Here is a 20,005-nt window from a genome sequence, read left to right as displayed (position 1 = left end):
ATTTCTCTAAACTTTATTTCGTCAATTCAAGCAACAGATCGCACAAATAAGATGTCTTGAATGATTATCGAAGTCACGTGCCACTACGAGCGACATCACACTGCAGACACGACTACGTAGGCGCAGGGGCACGACTACGTCACCGTCCGGCTTGGAGCGTGGCGGCCGCGAGAAGGAAAGGCGACGTTCGGTTTGACATTTCAGACCTCTCCGCAGCGAGTCCCGATGTAATACTTTGCAGAGACAATCGTTATTGCGCAATGTATTCTCTGCGCTTGTCAGCTCAATATGTCCAGACCTGGCGAGGGGCCCAGCTAGCTAAGCTCACTGCATATCTTTCCACCACACACTTCATGACCGCATCATGGATGCGCGAAAAGATGGTTTGACAGAAAAATCTGTCGATGCAGTAGGCTGTTCTGACCAACATCACTAAAAAAGTTGTACAGACATGTTTTTAGAATATACAGCACCGTTTAATTCTAGGCGTACCATAGCGGCTTCAACGTGGCGCGGCAAGGCGTACAGCTGAGTATCTGTTGCTCTTGGTGAATACTAGTGTTGCATTATTGGTATGGAATCGCTCCAAAGCATGCCAGTGCAGCCCAAGTGAGCCAGGGCGGCCTGTCATTTGGGCTACGAAGTGCGTATGCAAACACGAGTGGTGTTCTGCCAAAATTACTTTTGTCCTCCATTTCAGAGCCATATTGTAAAACACTGCTGGATAAAAAATCTACGCAACTTTTCTGTACCCATGAATATAAGGAAATCTTAACCCCAAACAGGATAGTACATTTTTTGTGGTTGGTTACACTTTGCAACTGAACAGTTCACTGATCATGGCAGACAACAGCAGGCGAGTCCCAACTGGAACAAGTATTTTAAACCAAAATACATAGTACTTGCAAGTGGAAAAAGTTGCAACCAGTCCCAGCTAGAACCGTAAATGTGAGTTCAACTGGAACAACTATTTTAAACCAAAATACATAGTACTTGCAAGTGGAAACAGTTGCAACCAGTCCCAGCTAGAACCGTAAATGTGGTTCATAAGCCACTTAGGCAGGAACAAGCAAATGAAGTCTGACCACTTGTATCAAATGCTTCGTTTAATAATGAAAAAGCATTTGCAGTCGTGCCTTCAGTTTCACGACATCCTCTGGGTCTTAACTGCTCGTACCCAATAGGAAGTCACTATTGGAACCTGTAAATCATACCTGTTGGTACCCTTTACAAATGGAGCCACTTTCAACTGATCCCAGGTACAAAACAAATAGGGTTTCATAAACCATTTAAATCTTAACCGATTGGGTCAGTTTGAATAGCAGGTGAACATTCTTGCTTTCCACATTTTCAATTCTCCCAATAACACAAAACAGAGGGCATCACAGTAATACTCAGTTTATTCAGTTAGTCAAAACGTGCAACATCCATACAACCAATGAACCTCTCAATTTTTGACAATTTTTTTTCTTTTGTATAAAGTTTAACTTTTGAAAATCGGCACAACAGTGTAGCTCCATCTGACAAAAACACTGCATTTTAAAAGTTTTGTCGAAGCGATATAAAAAATTGCAGTAGTAACAGCTGGTCAAAAAAATAGGTGTTCTTTCCCACCCCCGCACATCCGTTTTTTGGCACCATGTTTGTGATGTGGCAAACTTGAAAAATGCATGCTGAACCATTCTGCTTCTTGACCAAGAACACCACAACCTTCCTCTTTCGTGTTCCCATTTTGGATACATGTGAAATGCCAGTGTGACAAGACTTGAATTTAAAATTGTCAATTTTTAAAAAATACTGCTAGAGGTGTTTGCAAATAAGTAGAATCTCGATGATACGATCACGCCCGATACGAATTTTTTCGAAAGTCCCAAGTAAATTAGCTTACAACGCGCTAAATTTCAGATGTTGCTAACCGCTTTTCGCGCTGTGGCGGATGATACCAACAACCGAGCCGCTGCACGATCCCTGGCAAGCAGGCGCTCGCACGCTGGTAGCGCCAGGCACTGGCTTGCAGAGCCGGCAGAGCGGCTGCGCCGATGCGCCTGTCACGTTCCTGTTGAAAGGGTGACCTACGTCATGTCGCCTTGACTCCGCCCCAGCGAGTGTGCGGACACTATCTCTCGCCCCATACCCTGCAATGTTCATAAATCCATGCGTGTTATAAAGCAGTTTTTTTTTTACTGCGCAGTAAACCTAAAATTGAACTTTATCATTGCACGAAAGCCTTACTGGGACAGTAGTCCTTTGCCAGCGAGTTTGTTTACATTTCTATGCAATCTTTCGCTTGCGTTTTGCAGTATCGTGCAGTCAGTTGTTTTCAAACGCCTTGCAACTTTATCAGGAGCCGCAAGAGGCAACCAGTGCTGAAGCTTTGTGTGCCAACAGCAGTGCTCTAACTCAGCCTGGCGAGCGGTGGACAGTTTTCAGTAGCACATAAACGTTATTTCGTGCCAGAAAATTCACCCATCGTCTCGAGACGCACTTTTCACGGCTCCTCACATGACAGGGAACCTACGTGCTAGGGCGTAGCAGCACATGCGCTCAACACACCCGGCAAAGGATTTCAAAGCTGTTGGAGTGGAAGCTCTCGTAGCTTCTAACAAAGTAAGGTGAAGCCAATGCTTGCCCCTCCTTCACCTGAAACAGGGCCTTGTTGGGTGATCTCTGCTAAGAGATTAAGTGATTTGAATGTTATTGTAATGCTAGCCTAATTAGAAAATAAAAGCTGGTTGTTCCCAACGAAGATAATAACCTCTTCTGAATATTGATGACGTTCTTCCCAATACAGTATGCCAGGATATTCAGATTTCATACTAAAACCAGTAATACATAGATACATGTAAATAAGTATCTGTCTAGTAAAATAAGCCATGATTAACCAAGGAGGTTGATTAACTCGTGGAAAGTGTGTGAAAAGCGCTTCACCATTTTTTGTCGTTCATTTTTAGTTTTATCGTGCCCCTCCTGTGCGGCTTCACCTTCGGGACATCGTTTCCACTCCACCAGTTTTTCTTCAATCTCCTTGGGAAAAGCAAATGTTGATATAGGCGCGCGTCTGTTATCGTTAAATATGCCGTACCATCTTCATAGCCTCCCTACTGGACGGTGTCAGCATATTTTAGTTGCCCGCTAAAGCTGTCTGTCGTAGCGCCTCCTGGCCAGTGCTGGTTCCCGATAGCATGCAACCTATTCTTACCGCGTCAGCAAGATCAGCGGCGTTCACTTCGATGGGTAACCTTATCTCTGTATCCCACCCTTTCCGCTGTCTTCGGTGGCCAATGACAATTTGAAACTTTGCTACCTTTGCAGCAGTCAGGTCGCATGATACGAAGTGGCTTCGCCGCCGCAAACATTCCCTTGCGCAAATCATGCCCTTATCACCATCAGGCAGCAGCTAGGATGCAACAACAAAAGAAACTTGAGATAACTAGGCGGATCTTCGAATGTCAGCCTCGGAACACGCGAAGTGTGAAGGTCGCTGCTGCCAAAACGTGCACGAAACAAGCATGCGAGTCATTCAAATTTGCGTAAGCCAATGGGAGCGTTTCCTGCGCACCACGCGACTGCGGCAACGAATTGCGACGCTTTTATTGTTTTTTTTTCTTTTTCGCGCTCACTTTTACTTTTATTTGTGTACAGTAAAATAAGCTATTGCGGCTGCCTGAAGTTCCAACCGCTCGTATTTACGGCGATACGAAGACGGCGGTGCTGCGTGAACGGAAAGCTGCGCGGTCAGCGGTGCGACACCTGCAGATTCTTAAAAGAAAAAAAGAAAGAAAAACGCACTGCAATTTTCGTACATCCAGCTCGGTATTCGCATTATTTCGCCATGTGACAAAGGAAGGCCCCAGGATTGCAGAAAAAAAAAAAAATGACCAGTCGGTAATTTTATTGCAGCTTCTCCAGTTTTTTTCCCTCATTTTTTTTTTTTTTTACGTTCTGGGTGATACAATTCTTTTTTTCGCCCGCCCAAGAGATTCGTATCACCGAGATTCTAATGTGACTCATTGCTCACGCCTATCAGAGCATTATATGTCCACTGCTTGTCTTAGTGGCACCTGTGAAGTAAATTGGTCATGTCTTCAGGTAGGGGAATGCTCACTAGACAATGTCAGCCCTTTAAAGTAGATGACATAATATTTTGAGGTATCCAGCTAGAACAAATGCCAACTAATACCTTCAGATTACTAGTTTATGAATGTTATTTGACACTGCTGCGAGAAAGAAAGAAAAAATATTAGTGCAGATGGCAAAAGTACACTATAGACAGAAGACTAAATATTACTATGCAAGGCAAAAGCTGTGTAAAAGCCAGCCTGGTAATCAGCACCAAGGGTTAATGAAGCTCCAGTTGGAGCAGCCTGTAGTCAGTGCCAAGACTTTGGCTACAATTTGAGCTGGCAGTCTGCTGTAGCCCTCCATTTACTGCTAATTGCTTGTATCCCCATACCAGACTAGGAGAAAACTAATAGGTAAACTGGGCAAAATACAGCAGTGAAATCTTCCACTTTGCCTAACAGAATAAAGTTATGAAATACCACTGAATAGTATGCATGCAACAAGTTTTGCCTTAGCATACAACACAAAGTGCCAAAGGAAATGCCGTGCTGACTGGCATGCTTTGGTTTAAGCTGCGTGAGCACCCAACGGTCAAAACACAACATGACAGATTACTGTCAATTTATTTGGCATGCACATTCATGAAAAACATGAAAACAAAGTGGCAAAAACTTGGGGGCAGGGAAAAGAGCAAAAATCCAAAAATGTCAAATTATTCCACTTGTGCTCTGCTCACGAATACGTCCATTTGCCCAAATGTCTTTTGTACTACAACAATCTTCACTTTTCAATGGGGATAAAATGCACCTTAACCTTTCCTTGATTGCAAATCTTACAATGACCATGATGTGCAGAAACAGAAAACTTTTCATTATGATTCATTGCTAGTGGCTAAGTATCTGCCCCACACTGCCTAGAGAGAAAAAAAAAAGCAGCGGACATTACACCTGCTGCAACAAAATAAAAAATCTTATATTACAGGTGAACAATGACTGCACGGATAATTATGGATTAGCTGAAAATGCTAGCGTACGTAACAGGTAGTAACAAACCTATTTTAAAGAAGGATTGGGGAAATTATGGCATTTACTATAACATTACCGAGTTCTTAAAGAAGGGGATAACAAAAATCTTGGTTATTTTGGCTGCTGTTAAAAGAATGCTGATATTTCAGACACCTTGGCAGTTGATTTCTTGAGTTTCTGCAACATTAGTGGCATTTAGAAATGGTTAAATAACTAAAGCAAGCCCTCACATAAGCATCTTTTTTTGTTTTTTTTTTCACTGCAAACACACAACTTCATTGGAACATTAATGAGGAGACAAATGGCCTACTTGGTATAGAATTTTCATGCAAGTTGCATAAAATTTACAAAACAGTTACAAGAATCATTTGCTAAACTTTCAAAAACACTGCAATTATTTTGCTAAGTGAAGAAACATGTGGCATGGATGAGAACTTTGCGCAAGAATGCATTACTATCTGGTCAGTCTACTTCAACTTATTTTTTTTTTCAAGTTACAGCTGATAAGAAATGAGAGAGAGAGAGAGAGAGAGAGAGAGAGAGAGAGAGAGAGAGAGAGAGAGAGAGCATTTATGCTTTTCCAAACCACACTTCAACACAGGTGCAATGGGAATGACTAGAAACTGCAGGTTCTTAAGCTGGTTGTTCGCATAACACAATGACTACTGACCGCCTTCGGAGTAGCACAGCAGGCTTTCTGAACTGATGGCACCTAGTAAGTTGGTGACCAAGCACATGAAGTCAAACTACTCACTCAGTGCACACATGCAATTAAGTGTGCCACACTCAAATTTTAGTGATGTTGCAGGAAGGTTATTACGAAATCAGTTTAAGACCAACAATGAAGGTGCCATGATGAAGTGTTGCGCCACTAAGTGCCTAAAAGCATGTAAATCAGCTTAAAAAAAAAGAGAATGAATTCTGAAGTGTGAAAAGTAAAATTTCACTGTTGCCAAGTAAGATATTAATGTGGAAGAACAAAGCAGGGACACAACTGGCTAAATCTGGGAAGGTTCATTGAATTCGCTTCAGCACATCAGTTAGCCTTTGTTTGATTTGTGTTCATTTTATGAGAACATCACAACTAAACATCTTACTGTCACTAGTGCCAGTTTGCCTGCATCATTCTGTGATGCTGGCTGCTCATGCGATGTAATTAGCACCAGACAGCATCTGAATGGTGGTTTTGCTGCGCCACTCCGAAGCTGCAGCCAGTGGCCCCAGAATAAGCCACTGGTATGTGCAAACTCACAACTCTGTTGAAAGAACACCAATGCTACAAAGCTGGCTACATGCCCTACAAGACAAATTAATTCACTGCAGTATTTAATGGCATTGACTAACAAGTAAGGAGCTGAGCATAGTGTGTGTCTATCTGACAAATGTGTGGTCCACACACAACACTCGTGCCACAGCAAGGTCACATGCATTCCAGTGGAAGGTGCCAGGAAGAAAGGGGAAGGCAAAATGGAAGCAAAAGGCCGGCTCTATGCTTCCATTTTAGCACAATTATTACATCCTTCAGGAAGTTTCTCCCAAGTTCTGCACACATATGAAATCATTCAAGGGATGCTCTCTGTTCAATGGGAAGGGCAGTTGCTAATGAGAGGTAGAAATCCCAGGAAATGCACTGTGCATCAGGCCAATAATTTTATGTTCAGCTTGTCAGCTTGCCAACAATTTTTCAGTTAAAGGCGAATAACTCTACAAGATTATGCAAATAAAAAACGATACACGTGGCATTGTGCTTTTTCATATACATGGCTGTAAATCGAATGCACTGGAGTACTTTGGATGCCATGCAATAACAATTTATCTTTCTCAACACAAGCAAACAAAAAGAAGGTTCTTCGTGCAGTCACGGCCACATTTCCCTTGCATTTCTACCGCTCAGTCCATGCACTGGAACCCAACAACCAAGAAGGAGAAAGCAGGCATTCTCCATTCTGCAATGGACACACACCACATTAAAAACGGAAGCATAAATTATACTTCAGCGCCACTCATGGCACACACATTCCACTTCTTTCAAGAGAACGCACTTGTTGCTCTTGACCAAAAATACACACATGCACACAAAAGAAAAGAAGGAACTACTTGCTCCAGACATGGTTAAAGAAATGGCATATCACTTGAAAGCAGGTTATGCTACTGTGTGCTGAGAATTGTGCTGGTTGTGGGAAACCTAATGTAAAGTGAGACCCATTTTGAACTGTGGCTAGCTCAGCAGTAATAATGAGAATTTAGAATGTCTGCAGCAATAAAACAAAGAATGTGCATTAGCACATATTACTTGATACTCCATCAAATGGGTGCTTGTCATGCTTCCGACTGCTCTAAGACAAAGAATAGAGCAATAAACACATACAGTCTCACAATCTCCAATATAAAATGGGAGGAGGGGAGACATTAAAAAAAGAGAGGACACCACGTCTCGTTAACTCCATTTTGCAACTCTTATAGCAAAAAGAAAATCTTTGTCTTTAAGCATAATCCAAGAGTTGTCTCAAATTTATGATTGCAGTAACTTTACCTCTTTCTTGATTCTCAAGTATCGAGATTACTGCTTTCAAGTCTGAAATTTCCCTGAGCTTTTATTTTTATCAGCATGTTAGTCAGCAGTGGTAAAGAAGTAATGTGCTCTAGTTATACCCCTTTGAAGAAGCCAGTTCTCACTCACATGCCAATGTAAACCGATGTCTAAAGCACAATATTCAACATCTAAGCTGCTAGAAATCCTATAAATACACACTACACAATACAAACTCATAAATATGTCCTTTTCTTTAGAGAGAAGTGCATCGAGAAAAAAAAGAAAGCTTCTTCACAAAAAAAAGAAAAGAAAAGAAAAGAAAAGCTACCGTGAGAGCTCACTGGGCAGATGCGAGAGGACGGCTCAGCATGCCCTTCCATTCAAGAACAACCATTCTAGAGCATTCATATAAAGCAACTTGAAGGCACACATTTGGTCTCAACAAGTGAGCAAAGCAAAGGTGATGGAGAAGAAGAAAGGAAAGCAGTTGCTAAAAATAAGGAGAAAGCACATTCATTCTATGGAGGACATGTTCACAGCCATGCAAAAGCGGGAGCTAAGCAGTGAAACATAGCACAACGCAGTTCCTGAAGATAAGCAGGTATTAGCAAATGGAGGCATGATGCATTCTGACAACAAGAACAGAACACACGGAACACCGAGACAGGTATTGACAATACGCACACATTCAGTGAAATTTTACACATGCACACATTCATATATGCACGAAATACAATCATTCATTCTGATAACACTTGGTCCATGCATTCAAAAACTTTCATTCCATATTGTTTTTTCACTGCCTTATACTAGTGCTGTGTACCATGCAAGTTGGGGCATAATATACACTCAAATCCTTATATCTGCACAAAATGCAGTAACCCCCAACAAAAACAAAGAAACAAACAGTAGAGAATAAAAACGATGGCTGGGTAGAAAAGCATGTGGAAACGACAAAATCTGCACACTTGCTTTCTTGCACATTTCGAAGTGTGCAGAAGCATGCGAGCTTACTGTCATTCTAGCCATTATGTGAAATTTTCTCAAAGGCCCCACATCCTTAAATTTAAAAAAAGCAGGCAAAATGATGGACCAGAAAAGAATTTTCGGCTTTAAGCACAGACTAAATGAACATTCAGGAGGTGGAATATAGGGTGCAATGTAAGGAATAGTTAGAATTGGGAAACCATAATTCAGAGTTACTGCACCTAATCTGTGAGACAGACTCTTTAACACCATAGCTACTTTTTACCACCTGTCTTTGCAAGGACTTGGAATAAACATCAGTGACAAGACATTCTTAGACATAAAGTAAATAATAATAATATTATTATTAATAAAAAAGAAACCAACAGAAAGTGCCACATAGAAAACAAGGAGTATGGCCTAAGCAGTCATAAAACATTATCTCCAACTTTTTTCTGAATTGTTAAACACCACTTAGAAGTCACTACAAAACAGTATCTTGCTTTCAGAAGCTGAATTCACATAGAAAGCAGAAAGAATTACAGAAAACTTGGAAATAAAGAAAGGGGATGCCAGCATGAGGGGAAAAAATTTACATATTTCCAGCAACAGTGTGTAGCCATGCAATCAGGACAGTGTATATGACTTGCAAACTCAACAGCCTATATTTGCACTGCTTAAATGAGCACAGAATGAGAAGGTGCTACCTGCTTCCTTCTATCGGGCAAGAAAAATGTCAAATATCTTAGTCTGCATACAGAGGCCTCGAGGGTATCCTGAGATGTGTATCCACACTTCATCTTGTTTGCTTAAGTGTAACAGCAGGAAAATTGCAAATCTGTATAAAAGGCTTCAGTGCCTTTCAACTTTATACACACAAGTCCTCAGGAAAAAAGTGCAAGAGGAAGGGAGGAAGAAAAAGGAAAAATCGACAACCTATGTCACTGAATTAAGTTCGGCACAACACTAAGATGCAATCATTTCTTTTCCAAAGCTTCTGTTAGCAGGTTTGGTGACCCAATTAATGTACAAAAGAAAACAATATTAAACTTAACTATAGCGCTGACATTCTTAAACCCTGCTGCAATTTTAGCTAATTCTTATCACCTGCTGTAGTTATAAAGATGAACGAATATTAGGTAGAGGTACTGTGCATTGGCACAAGCACTTGTGTATGCAAAGATTGTTAGGAGTGAAAACAGAGCAGGTTGCTCCATTTGGCTGCCTGTGATCAGCTACCAATCAAAATAATTTTGCTAGGATTTATTCATGCACTCAAGAGCCCCTACAGAATACGTTATCTTGACGTTTAAAAGCCAGGCTTAATTTTTTTTTTCTTGCAGTACAAGGTTTGGGACCACTTCTGGCCAATTAAACAAACCAGAATTTTTTTTTTTAATTTCAAGTTCTCTGTATGGCCTAAAAGTTAATGTGTTACTTTTTCTGTTACACCCTGCCATGACATGGTATAAAGCTCGGCTGTGCCAGCTGTGTCTGCAGTTGTGAAGTAAAAAGGCTCTCGGTGAATAGGATTTCATAGGGGGAAAAAAAAAATCAAATCCCAAGAAGTGTTCTAGAGAACAAGACAACCCACTGTAAATAGTAAAACAGAAGGGGGACAATGCAAGAGGGTCGCTAATGAAGAAGGGCACTTCTAAGAGCAACAGCCTATGCTGTGTCCTGGCTATATGCATAATGAAAGTAACCATAAGCAGTCCTGGCAATGCTGCTCCATTAGCAGTGGCCTGTCACGCTTCTTCAAACTATATTTCAGTTTTAATCTCCTGCCAGACTGGAAGTAACTGAAACTAAACTAGTCACAATGGTGGTTGTGAGCACAACAAGCCAACAGTGCTTGGAAGAGAAACAAATTCAGCAAATAAGTACACAGAAAAAGAAGGAAACCAAGGCAGCTTCTGCAACTAAAGGTGAGGAAATGTTGGAAGCACATTCGCAAGTAGAGATAAAGCAAAGCAGGTTTCACAGGTATGAAGGGGCGGGAAAAAGGAAGGGGCCAAGAGAGCGAGTAAGAATGAAGACATTGAAAGACGTACAGCTCACACAGGGCAGAGAAGGCTGCTGCACAAAGAGAGAGCTCAATCACATGAGGTGGTGGTTTTGAGGCTGCTCGAAGTGCCAGTCTTGAGAGCCGGTACTCCATCCTTTCCTATGAAGAGCTGCAGCCCTTGTCCCTCGGCAGGCTCTGCCTCGAGGTTTGTGTCGCGGATGAGATCCTCAATGAGCTGGTCAGCATTGACACGTGTCGAGTCCATGCGGTGTTCCTCAGTGATCTGTTTCTGCAACAAAAGATAAAATGAGGGGAAAAAAAATCTTCAAGTATACATATCCGAGTTACGCCTCTATGATGGACATTTTGTCATCACAACAAAGTTACAACCTATGCACATTGAAATGGACTGCTTGCTGTGCCCATGGGCCAAAGGAAAACAGGCTAGACACCAGTGCATTGCTTTATTGCTCTTGTTGGCATGTATGTGCAAGGGGTGTGCAAGGAAGTGCTACAAAAATTTAAATCTAGGAAATTAGAAACATGTAAACAACCAGTGCAAGCTTTCTTTCTCTCTTAAGCTTCAGGATGGAACAGTACAAAAAAATTTACATGCAAGCATATTAGCACTGTAAAGCACTGTGATGCGAATGACTACTGAACAAGCAGTAAGACACGTAATTCGTAGACTGGACTCCAACAAGGAGTCCTTAAAAATTAAAATTAGATTCTGGGGTTTTATGTGTCAAAACCACTATTTCATTATGAAGCAAGCCATAGTGAGGAACTCCGGATTAATTTTGACCACCTGTCATTCTTTAATGTACACCCAATGCACGGTACACAAGGACTGTTGCATTTAGCCGCCATCTAAATGCATCCGCTGTGGCCAGAAATCAAACCAACGACCTTGTGCTTAGCAGCGCAACGCCATACCCACTAAGCCTCCATGGCAGGTAACAAGTCCTGAATGGTACACTTGCGTGCCCATAAGGGATCACAGGGCCAGATCTCATTTTTCTCAATCAATACCTCTTAGAGACAACTTCACTTCTGCATGATGGTGCAAAAGTGAAACTAAGAACAGAGTAAACATCGCTCAGGTGGCAGGCTGATGTGCCACTTTGACATTGCATAGCTCCTTGGATCTAAGCACATGTAGGCTCGCAACTGTGCACCCGATCATTCTCAGGTAAATTTGCTTCCACTGATCCTTTTCTTGGCTAAAGCTGGCAAAAAGGTAAAGAAGAAGAAAGAAAAAAGAAGCAAGAAAAGAAAGAGCAGGAGGAGGATGGGGTATTTTTCAGATTTAACAGGAAGTGCTAAACTCTACGTATAGCATGGCACCTTCACTGGAATTGCAGGCATCTGATCAATGTACTTGAGAACCACACATCATGGTCACAATTTTGCAGCGATGCCTCTTTTGATGCCAATGCCTTTTCACAATTCCTCAGAGGTCAGAGCGACACCCCGCCCATGTTATCAATGGGATCAGTGGACCATGAGCAGTGGATAATAAGACTGGCATGGAACAGCACTGATAGGAGATTCGCCATTCTTTTCATAATATCCACATGATCTCACTTAAGCCCAACAATCAATGTGTTTGAAAGTGACATCACTGCACCTAAAGAGATATCAGTGACAGATAAAAAAAACAACCCCAGCGGTGCCTGGGGATGTGAAAGCAGTGGCCATCAGAACCTGCAGTTCTTAAGAGGTATGCGACTGAAGAGTTACAATGTACTGCTACATATCAAAGGTTGTAACACAGATACAAAATAAGTACCTTAATTTAGTTCTTGCTTACCAGTTATACCTATGGCATAACCTTGTTCTTTGATTGAATTAATCTTTGAACAGTGCAACAAAACATCCCCATCAAGCAGCCCCATGCTCTACATACAATGAAAAAACTCACAATGCTCATTTGAAACATATTTAAATGCAGTTGGTAGTCAGCGGTAGAGACAGAAATAGCAAGAGGAAGTGCAAGCACCTATAAGCATGAAGGATTTCCAGCGAAGCAAGGAACACACAGATGCGCATGCATGCACACACCACACACACACACCACATGCTACATACACTTACGTCAGTTTTGGTATCAAAGCAGGAAAATAATTTTTTGTCAAGAAATATCATGAAAACAGATGGCATTCTTAAAATGTGTTAATTCATTTTACCTTTTGCAGCGTCCTCCTATCTACCACTGGAATGTTGGTGTCAAAACCAGTAATCAAAGGTTAATTGCCTATTTTAGTTAATTAGCAAATAGATTGCGATGGCTACTTGACCATCTAGTGTACACCGTGCTCAAAGAATGAATAGTCAAGAAAGCATCAGCACAGTGGTTAAGCCTCATTTTAACAAAAAGAAATCTGTTTCCATTAAAATAGCTCACTAGGCATATAATGCTCTAAATTATTTTAGTGTGGATTGGAATTACACACAAACTTTCATTGTAGACAGTGCTGTAAAGAGTGCATGAGTTCTTGCATCAGGTGGGTGATCAGGTGGGTGAACATGTTTTGGAGCGAGGAAGACCTTCCTCATATGGACGCTGCCTATGGGAAGTGCATTACCAGCACCATCAGGCAAGTCATTCGAAATCTGGCTGTATTAGCTTGTAGAAAGGCATGGAAGTTCGCACATTACTGCCTTGCTTTCCCACACATGAAGAAGCCTCCGAGTCTTTTGCTGAAGCAAACGCTGTGGCAGCCCGTACCCTTAACCAGTAAGTTGGAAATCTGTTAAGAGTGTACTAAATAGGGGGAGTGGATCCAGCGTGGGCTCCCCACTGAGGCTTTTTTTATTGAAAAGCTGGTGGCACCACCGTCACCTTCACCTGAACGAACGCCCCATGTGCCGGCTGGATGCTGGTCGCATCGGAGACCCTACCATAGCTGCATGGAGCTTTGACAGGCGTATCACTCTGCTGCATCTATTTTGATACTCGGTGGCGGAAACAGTGATTTTATTTCCTGTAGTCCTGTACGACCTTTAGTCAATAACATGGAGAAAGAGTGATGGAAACGATACAAACGACGCAACAACGACAGTGCATTGAACAGATGACAGCTACTCGGCCCACGAGCTTGTCTCAGTCAATGGGTGCTGCTGAAACAGCTGGAGGTTCAGCATAAGGCAACAGCAGCGCTGCTTCAAAGTTTTTTGCATCATCCTCGGTGCTTGCCAATTCGTCCGCTGGACCCACTCCCCCGTTCTAATGCACTCTAGCTCTGTTTACATAGCTCACTCTCTACAAGGAGCCTGTCAGTCAGCTAGCTGGCCTGTCAAGTATCACAGCTCAGACCACTTATAAGGTAACTGCTTACAGTGCAGGACCTGATATAATTCGAAGTCCTGTTTATCTTCTCATAGAACTCAATGTATATGCATACTGCTTATAGTGCAGCCGTGCAAGAAGAAATCCTGGTTATAATGCAGTTACTGGGAAATCCCAGACAAGTGAGCCGGCGAGTGCACTTCTTAACAAGGTGCACCGGCTGAGGGGAGAACAATTTGTAGGAATCGGAGGAGAGGCAGAGTGACCCAACATACAAGGAACGAAGGAAGAAAAAAACAAAATGCGGCAGCATTGTGCTGATTGGCAGGCATGTGAGGGTTGCCTAATCTAAAGCCCCTCCATACACGTTTCCGCCGACCAGGTTAAGTACCGCCAACCTGCCCTCCTTCTCCACGCTCCTCTCCAACTCACCCCCTTAGCTTCCGGTGGCAAGCGGAACTTACGTAGCTGCAGCTTCCTGTTTCGAGTGGAAGTGACACTTTGTTTTTTAGCGTTGTTTACATTCGCGCCGCTGGTGAGGCTTTAATTGCACGAGCTGCGGTTGAAACTGTGAATGTGATTCCATCCAAGAACCACCGCCTACTGTAACCAGCGATCTGCTCATGTTCGCTGTTTCGCGTTGTGGGGGTTCCACTCTGCGTGCGGCTAGGGCTGAAGGCGAGCTCCGGATCTAGCCCCACGCAGTCGCTTCGTGGTACTCCCAACCCGTAGCGCGGGAATCGCAGCTATGCCGGGTTCGAACGAATAAGGCAACCAGTGGTGTCAACGGTAATAACGTTTATTGCTATTAGCAATAGCGAACACTCGCAGAGGGACGTCCTCTCAGTAATAGTAGTAAATAGGCTTGCCTCGTTGTCTGGGTGGGTCAGACAAACGAGATCACTCACGGGATGCAGCAGGTGCTGTCGTCCAGGCGGTCCATGTGTCGGCGTCCCAAGTTTCTCCCGGTGGTGCGCTTTTATGCCTTTTTACCTTTTTGCGAGGGGAAGTCCTCCTCGCCCGCCAGATACGTTTCCCTTTCCCGTGAGCCGCGTAGGGGGAGAGGGGTACGCGCGTCACCAGAGCGACGGAGAAAGGGAGGGCGCACAGTGCCTCTCTCCCTTGTCTACGCTGGCCCGACCCGTCGTCACGTGCGAACTGGACGCCGTGGGTACGCGGGAGGAAATGGAGGCAGGTGCTCCCCACAGCGTCAACCTGCGACGGGTTGTGGCACGAGCGACAACGTACAGTGGAATGTAGTGCCTGGGTGCTTGGAGACCACTGCCGTTTTTCATGCCTTTGGACAACAGCGACCGCGAACTACTACTTCAGCGGAATACAACAGCTTGTCCCCTTTGCATTCTTCTTATGGTGACTGCCACAGCTCTGCTAAGCACGCGCGGGCGCCTCACCATCGTCTAACAGCAGTCAAAGCACAAATTCCCGCAGCGCAACTCCAGGAAGCGGAAACGCCGGAACCGGAAATTTTTAAACCGGAAATGCCGGAACCGGATTTGGTGTGAGGGGAAAAGGCGGCACACAACAAAAGCTGTCGCTACTTAAGAAAGCGGCGGTGGCGCGTAGATGCAAGGGCTTTAGCCTAATCGATGGAAGCCTATTGATTCTGTCGGCTGGGCCTAACCAGCAATGTGTCATCAGGAGTCAGTGGCCGAAGTTTCGGTTTGATGTGCAGAGTCAATAAAATGCTTCGCAGTCGCTGTATCGCACTTGAAAAATGGAGGAACCACAAGACCAATGAGAGTGCACATTCCAGTCACATGCTTCAATTCCCAGACACCAGCAGCTGTTTGGTCTACACCTTTTGCACATGCACAGCCTTTGAAAAATATTTTCGTTATAATGCGGTACCGTTTATATGCAGAAATTCGAGGCTCCAGTGGCTTATGGTGCAGTAAAACCCTGTTTATTTGGATTTCACAGGATTGTAAGAAATGTCCGAATTAACTGAATGTTGAATCATCATGAGTATCAAGAAAACAAACCAATGCTCACTACATCAACACGCTTTTATTTACTAAATTAATCAGCAGATCCAGCTTTTATTTTACACAAAAGCAGTGTGGAACTTGCAATTCTTGTCATTGCATGGCTGTCTAGTGCCTGCAAGTGGCGAAGGCCTTGTGCCTGCAAGTGGCGAAGGCCTTGTGACTGCTTGTGCAACTTGGCCACAGTGCATGTCTTTATCCAAACACGCGTATCATTACCGTACACACTTGCTGGTGATTTCTTCAACAGTGAGCTGGTCATCAACAGATCGTCCATCCATAGCGATTTAGGCGGTGCTTTTCATCCGTGACAGCTTCTACAGTGTTTGTGACGTTGAGTGCACAGCCACGCACCTAATCAAACATGCACCTAGTCAAAATGAACCTGCTGTTTGCTGCAACATTTGTGGATGCAACCGTTGTGCATGAAACCGCCGTCGCTATTGACACAATCATGGACGGCGACCACAAAGTTCGTAAGGCACGCGGCTGATGCGGGTCCCCGAGTCAAAACGAAATGACTGTTCGCCGGAATCACTGAGAACAAAACCGTGCTTGCTATTGACGTGATCATGCATGGTGACTATGCAGTTTGAAGACACTGCCAGCACAATGTTACACGCATACTGGTAAACGCAAAAATGAAGGCTATAAAGGCACAAATAGGCACGCAGCATTCCGGTGTTCCTTCATTCAAGTACAATTTCCCCTGATGACTCAAACTCTTTCGCACATTTGCAGTGCTCCGTGCTTCCTGAGCTCCGAGAGTTGCCCAAATTAAACAATGTGCGGCCAAAATATGTTCGAATTAACAAGACTTTCATTCTACAGTCGAATCTCGATATATCGAACCGCGTGGTAATCGTGAAATAGCTATCAAGTAGAAAATGCGCCAAAAACTTGTACAAGTCAATCAATGAACCAATCATGGCGCAAAAAATACTCACTTGAAGCGTAACACGAAGTATTCATTTCTTTGGCTGAAAGTATTGCAGCAGTGAGGCCTACTTATTGGCAGCCGGTGCCTTCTATTGCACTGCAGTAGTGGCACAGAAAGGCCAAAGAAGCTACAGCCTCAGCTGAAATTGGGAGCAAGGCAATATCAGCGCTTGCGGGATCAACCTCGGCAGGGTCTTCGTTTGGCTGCTACTTCCATTGCGATCTCCACATCCGTCAATCGAAGCATTTTGAAACACTGTCAATAACAAAGCATGTAGTATAAAAGTATATTGAAAAAAAAAAAAGGACGCACTGTCTATGCCACTCCCCGCCAACAGCCTGACTGCGCCCCAGTGGATCACACTATTTTCAATGCACGCGGCAGGACAGACCTTCTCTTTTTTTAGTCCAGCAGCCATTGAAGTGGCGTCTGCCAAGGCGTCTGAGTGAGCCCAGTAAGCGTGCGCAATCACGAGTCTCTGTGGATGCAAACCACCATTCCTGAGTTGAGTGGTTGTAAACTACTGGTGGGATTAGCCTTGCAGTTGCTGCCGGCAATTGCTCCACCGTAGCGACACTTAAAATAAATAAATCACATAAATCAGTCCCAGACCTCACAATTACAAATAGTCACTCCTAAGGTCACCATGTGGAGGCCAAATCCGTGTCCTGTAGGCAATGTAAAAGAAGCCATTCCTCGCGAGGCGCGGCACTGAGGAGTCAGTGCGGCTAATGCAATGCGTCGTTGATGTTGTCGAACTAGCCAAGCTGCCTCGTGCGGATGCTGCAACGTTCAAATGGTGCCCTCGGCGCGATTGATATGTGCAGCTATAGTGCGCAGCAGTTGGGACCGGCGATCAAACCACCACTATCTTCGAGGGTGTTGTGGCAATGCTTGCTGCCTGTCAACAAAGCGCACATGGTCTGGGGTGGCGGAGTTCGATATATTAATTTTATGTCTGACCCCGTTCGAAATAAAAAATAAAAAATGCATGCAATTTTCCAAGTGATGTAGAAAGTGCTCGACATATGCAATAATTCTATATATCCATTTTTGATATATTGAGGTCTGACTGTATATTATGTAATGCATACACATGCTGGGACTAGAGCATGTGTCTGAATTATCAGATTTTCCGAATTAAATGAGGGTCAAATTAATTAGGTTTTCCTGCTACATTGCAGTGGTCGAGTAGGTGTGCGGAAATCATCGTGTGTAGAGTGCAAAGGTGTATCACCGTTGGCACTCCCATATCCCTACAAGAGTAAACCGTAAATGGATGCTTCTGTAGTGTAGTCAGTAGAAAATTTAGGAGTCAAAGTTCAAAAAATGCAAGCTGAGAGTCAAATGAGAAACTGCTAGCACAACTTGTAATCTAGGCAGGCAGTGGGAACAAAACCTTGACCCATTCCGAATGTTCAGTTAAAGTGTACTTATACACACAAAGAAATCAACAGAGAAACTATGCAGACTGAGAAGGTTCCTTTCTTTCTTCATATAAGAAAACTAGCAAGGTGCGCCCGAATATTTGAAGCTTTGAATATGAATAGTAAGAGTGTAATATTTAATTTGCATTCGAAAATGAACTATTCTGCACATCCGAATACTTATACTAACCAAACATTTGGGAACGACTGACTGTGTAAGCAGTGGCGTAGCAACAGGGGCGGCCAGGGGGCCGTGGGCCCCGGGTGCAAGGGACCAGTTGGGGGGGGTGTCATATACGCCTGAAGACAACCCTCTTTCCGCCGGCTTGACTGGGCGCAAATTGCAAAGAATGCTCCTGTATCCAGTAGCCCTAGCTCATGCACCCGATACGTTGCGCCGCAGAATTGTCGACTGCAGCTCTATCAACACCCCACGAAATAATTGCACGAATGTGAGGGCTAAAAAATTTAAATCGCGAAATGGTCGCTAAACTACTCGCCTTAGCGGAACGTTTCATGTGGAGTGCGCTCGTGCTGTCCGTTCATGTTGGGAGCAGGAGTCGCTAAACATACAGTGAGGCGTTGTAAGGCGTTGGGGCTCTTGGGTCCCTCTTCCGTTCAGAACACGCAGCGAAGACGAACAAAGACAGCAGCAAGAGGGCGTTCAACCAGCGCGCCCGGCGCTCACGTTTACGGCGGAGCGTTCGTAGAGAGCGACGTTGCATAAGTGGGGCCGTCAAAAGTCGCGAATGGGATTCTCTGGATTGTCTTCAGACTCGGTTTGGCCGAAGAGCTGGAGTTGGCGGCGTATGACTCGACAGGCTGTAGTCGTGGGCCCGCCGCAATGTCTGGCTCGCTTTTACTTCCCCTCTCCCGCTCGCTCTGAGAAGCCGCTGCGAAACCTGCCGTTATGTTTCACGCTTTCCTTCTTACCCTCGAAAGTTTCAGATAACTGTTGTTGTTGGGTGACTTCATGTCACAAGTACAGTGTCTGTATCAGCTGCACAGAATTTTATAAAAAAGAAAGGTGAATTTTGTAAGGATATTTCGCGATCGAGATTATGAAGTTATGTCTTTTTGTGATTACTAGGAACTCGGTAGCGCGAAAAATATGGCAGATAAGTAATAACCATATCCTTAATGATTCCGTAATTAGTACTTACAGAGGAAGCACTTCAATTCAAGAATTGAGGACTCGAAGTCATATTATTAACTCAACAAAAGCTTCTTAAACAAAATCGTTTTGGGTGCTACAACCTACAGTACTTTGGCACTGCGGGAGGCGCCCAGTATATGGCAGCAGCCAAAAAAATATGAAACAGTGGACTAGTGAGGTTGATCCCTCAACCCTCTCCATTGCGAGTGCAGACCAACAGTAGTGCAAGCTTTCACTGGCACGGGCTTCATCGCGGCCTTTTCTTTCTTTTTTTATGGTGACGCCAAGAATCGACACGAAGCGTGCTGTATTCTGTTCTCAATCTTGCGGTGGTACCGCAGCTCGGATAATCACGTTTGTCTGTATAGCAGCAAATGAAAACAAGGCTTTATTGATCAGAATGAAGAGAACTCGTAATTTTCATAGCATTGGCACCAGTGCAGCGGGGAGGCAGGTAGCGTTTTCTAATAGGGTGGGGACATCAGCGTCACTGACAAACAATTTAATTTTCTTTTTTGTTCAGGGCTGCCCACAGACAAAATACTGCGTGCCATAGTACCTACGACAATTTTTGTGAAGTTATTGTTGGG

At 43.8% G+C, this 20,005-nt stretch overlaps 1 protein-coding gene across 10 annotated transcripts in view; it reads right to left on the bottom strand.

Annotated features, from left to right (window-relative positions):
* Positions 1-1,382: 1,382 nt before the first annotated feature.
* LOC135906541 (early estrogen-induced gene 1 protein) overlaps positions 1,383-20,005 on the bottom strand; it is a 103,081-nt gene continuing 84,458 nt past the window's right edge. For 4 of the 10 annotated variants that reach the window (XM_065437994.2, XM_065438010.2, XM_065438014.2 and 1 more), the window contains exons 8-9: positions 10,691-10,883; positions 1,383-2,135 (exon numbers count right to left, since the gene is read on the bottom strand). In XM_065437994.2, the coding sequence (XP_065294066.1) occupies positions 1,912-2,135; positions 10,691-10,883 (417 nt within the window). In that variant the 3' untranslated portion in view covers positions 1,383-1,911. Of the gene's footprint in view, positions 2,136-3,119; positions 3,760-4,668; positions 10,884-20,005 lie in introns of those variants that run through there. The other 6 variants (XM_065438008.2, XM_065438045.2, XM_065438038.2 and 3 more) reach the window with 6 other exon arrangements.

This window comes from Dermacentor albipictus, chromosome 1, assembly GCF_038994185.2.
Source record: "Dermacentor albipictus isolate Rhodes 1998 colony chromosome 1, USDA_Dalb.pri_finalv2, whole genome shotgun sequence".
NCBI lineage: Eukaryota > Metazoa > Arthropoda > Arachnida > Ixodida > Ixodidae > Dermacentor > Dermacentor albipictus.
This window is presented reverse-complemented; position numbering and strand designations above follow the sequence as displayed.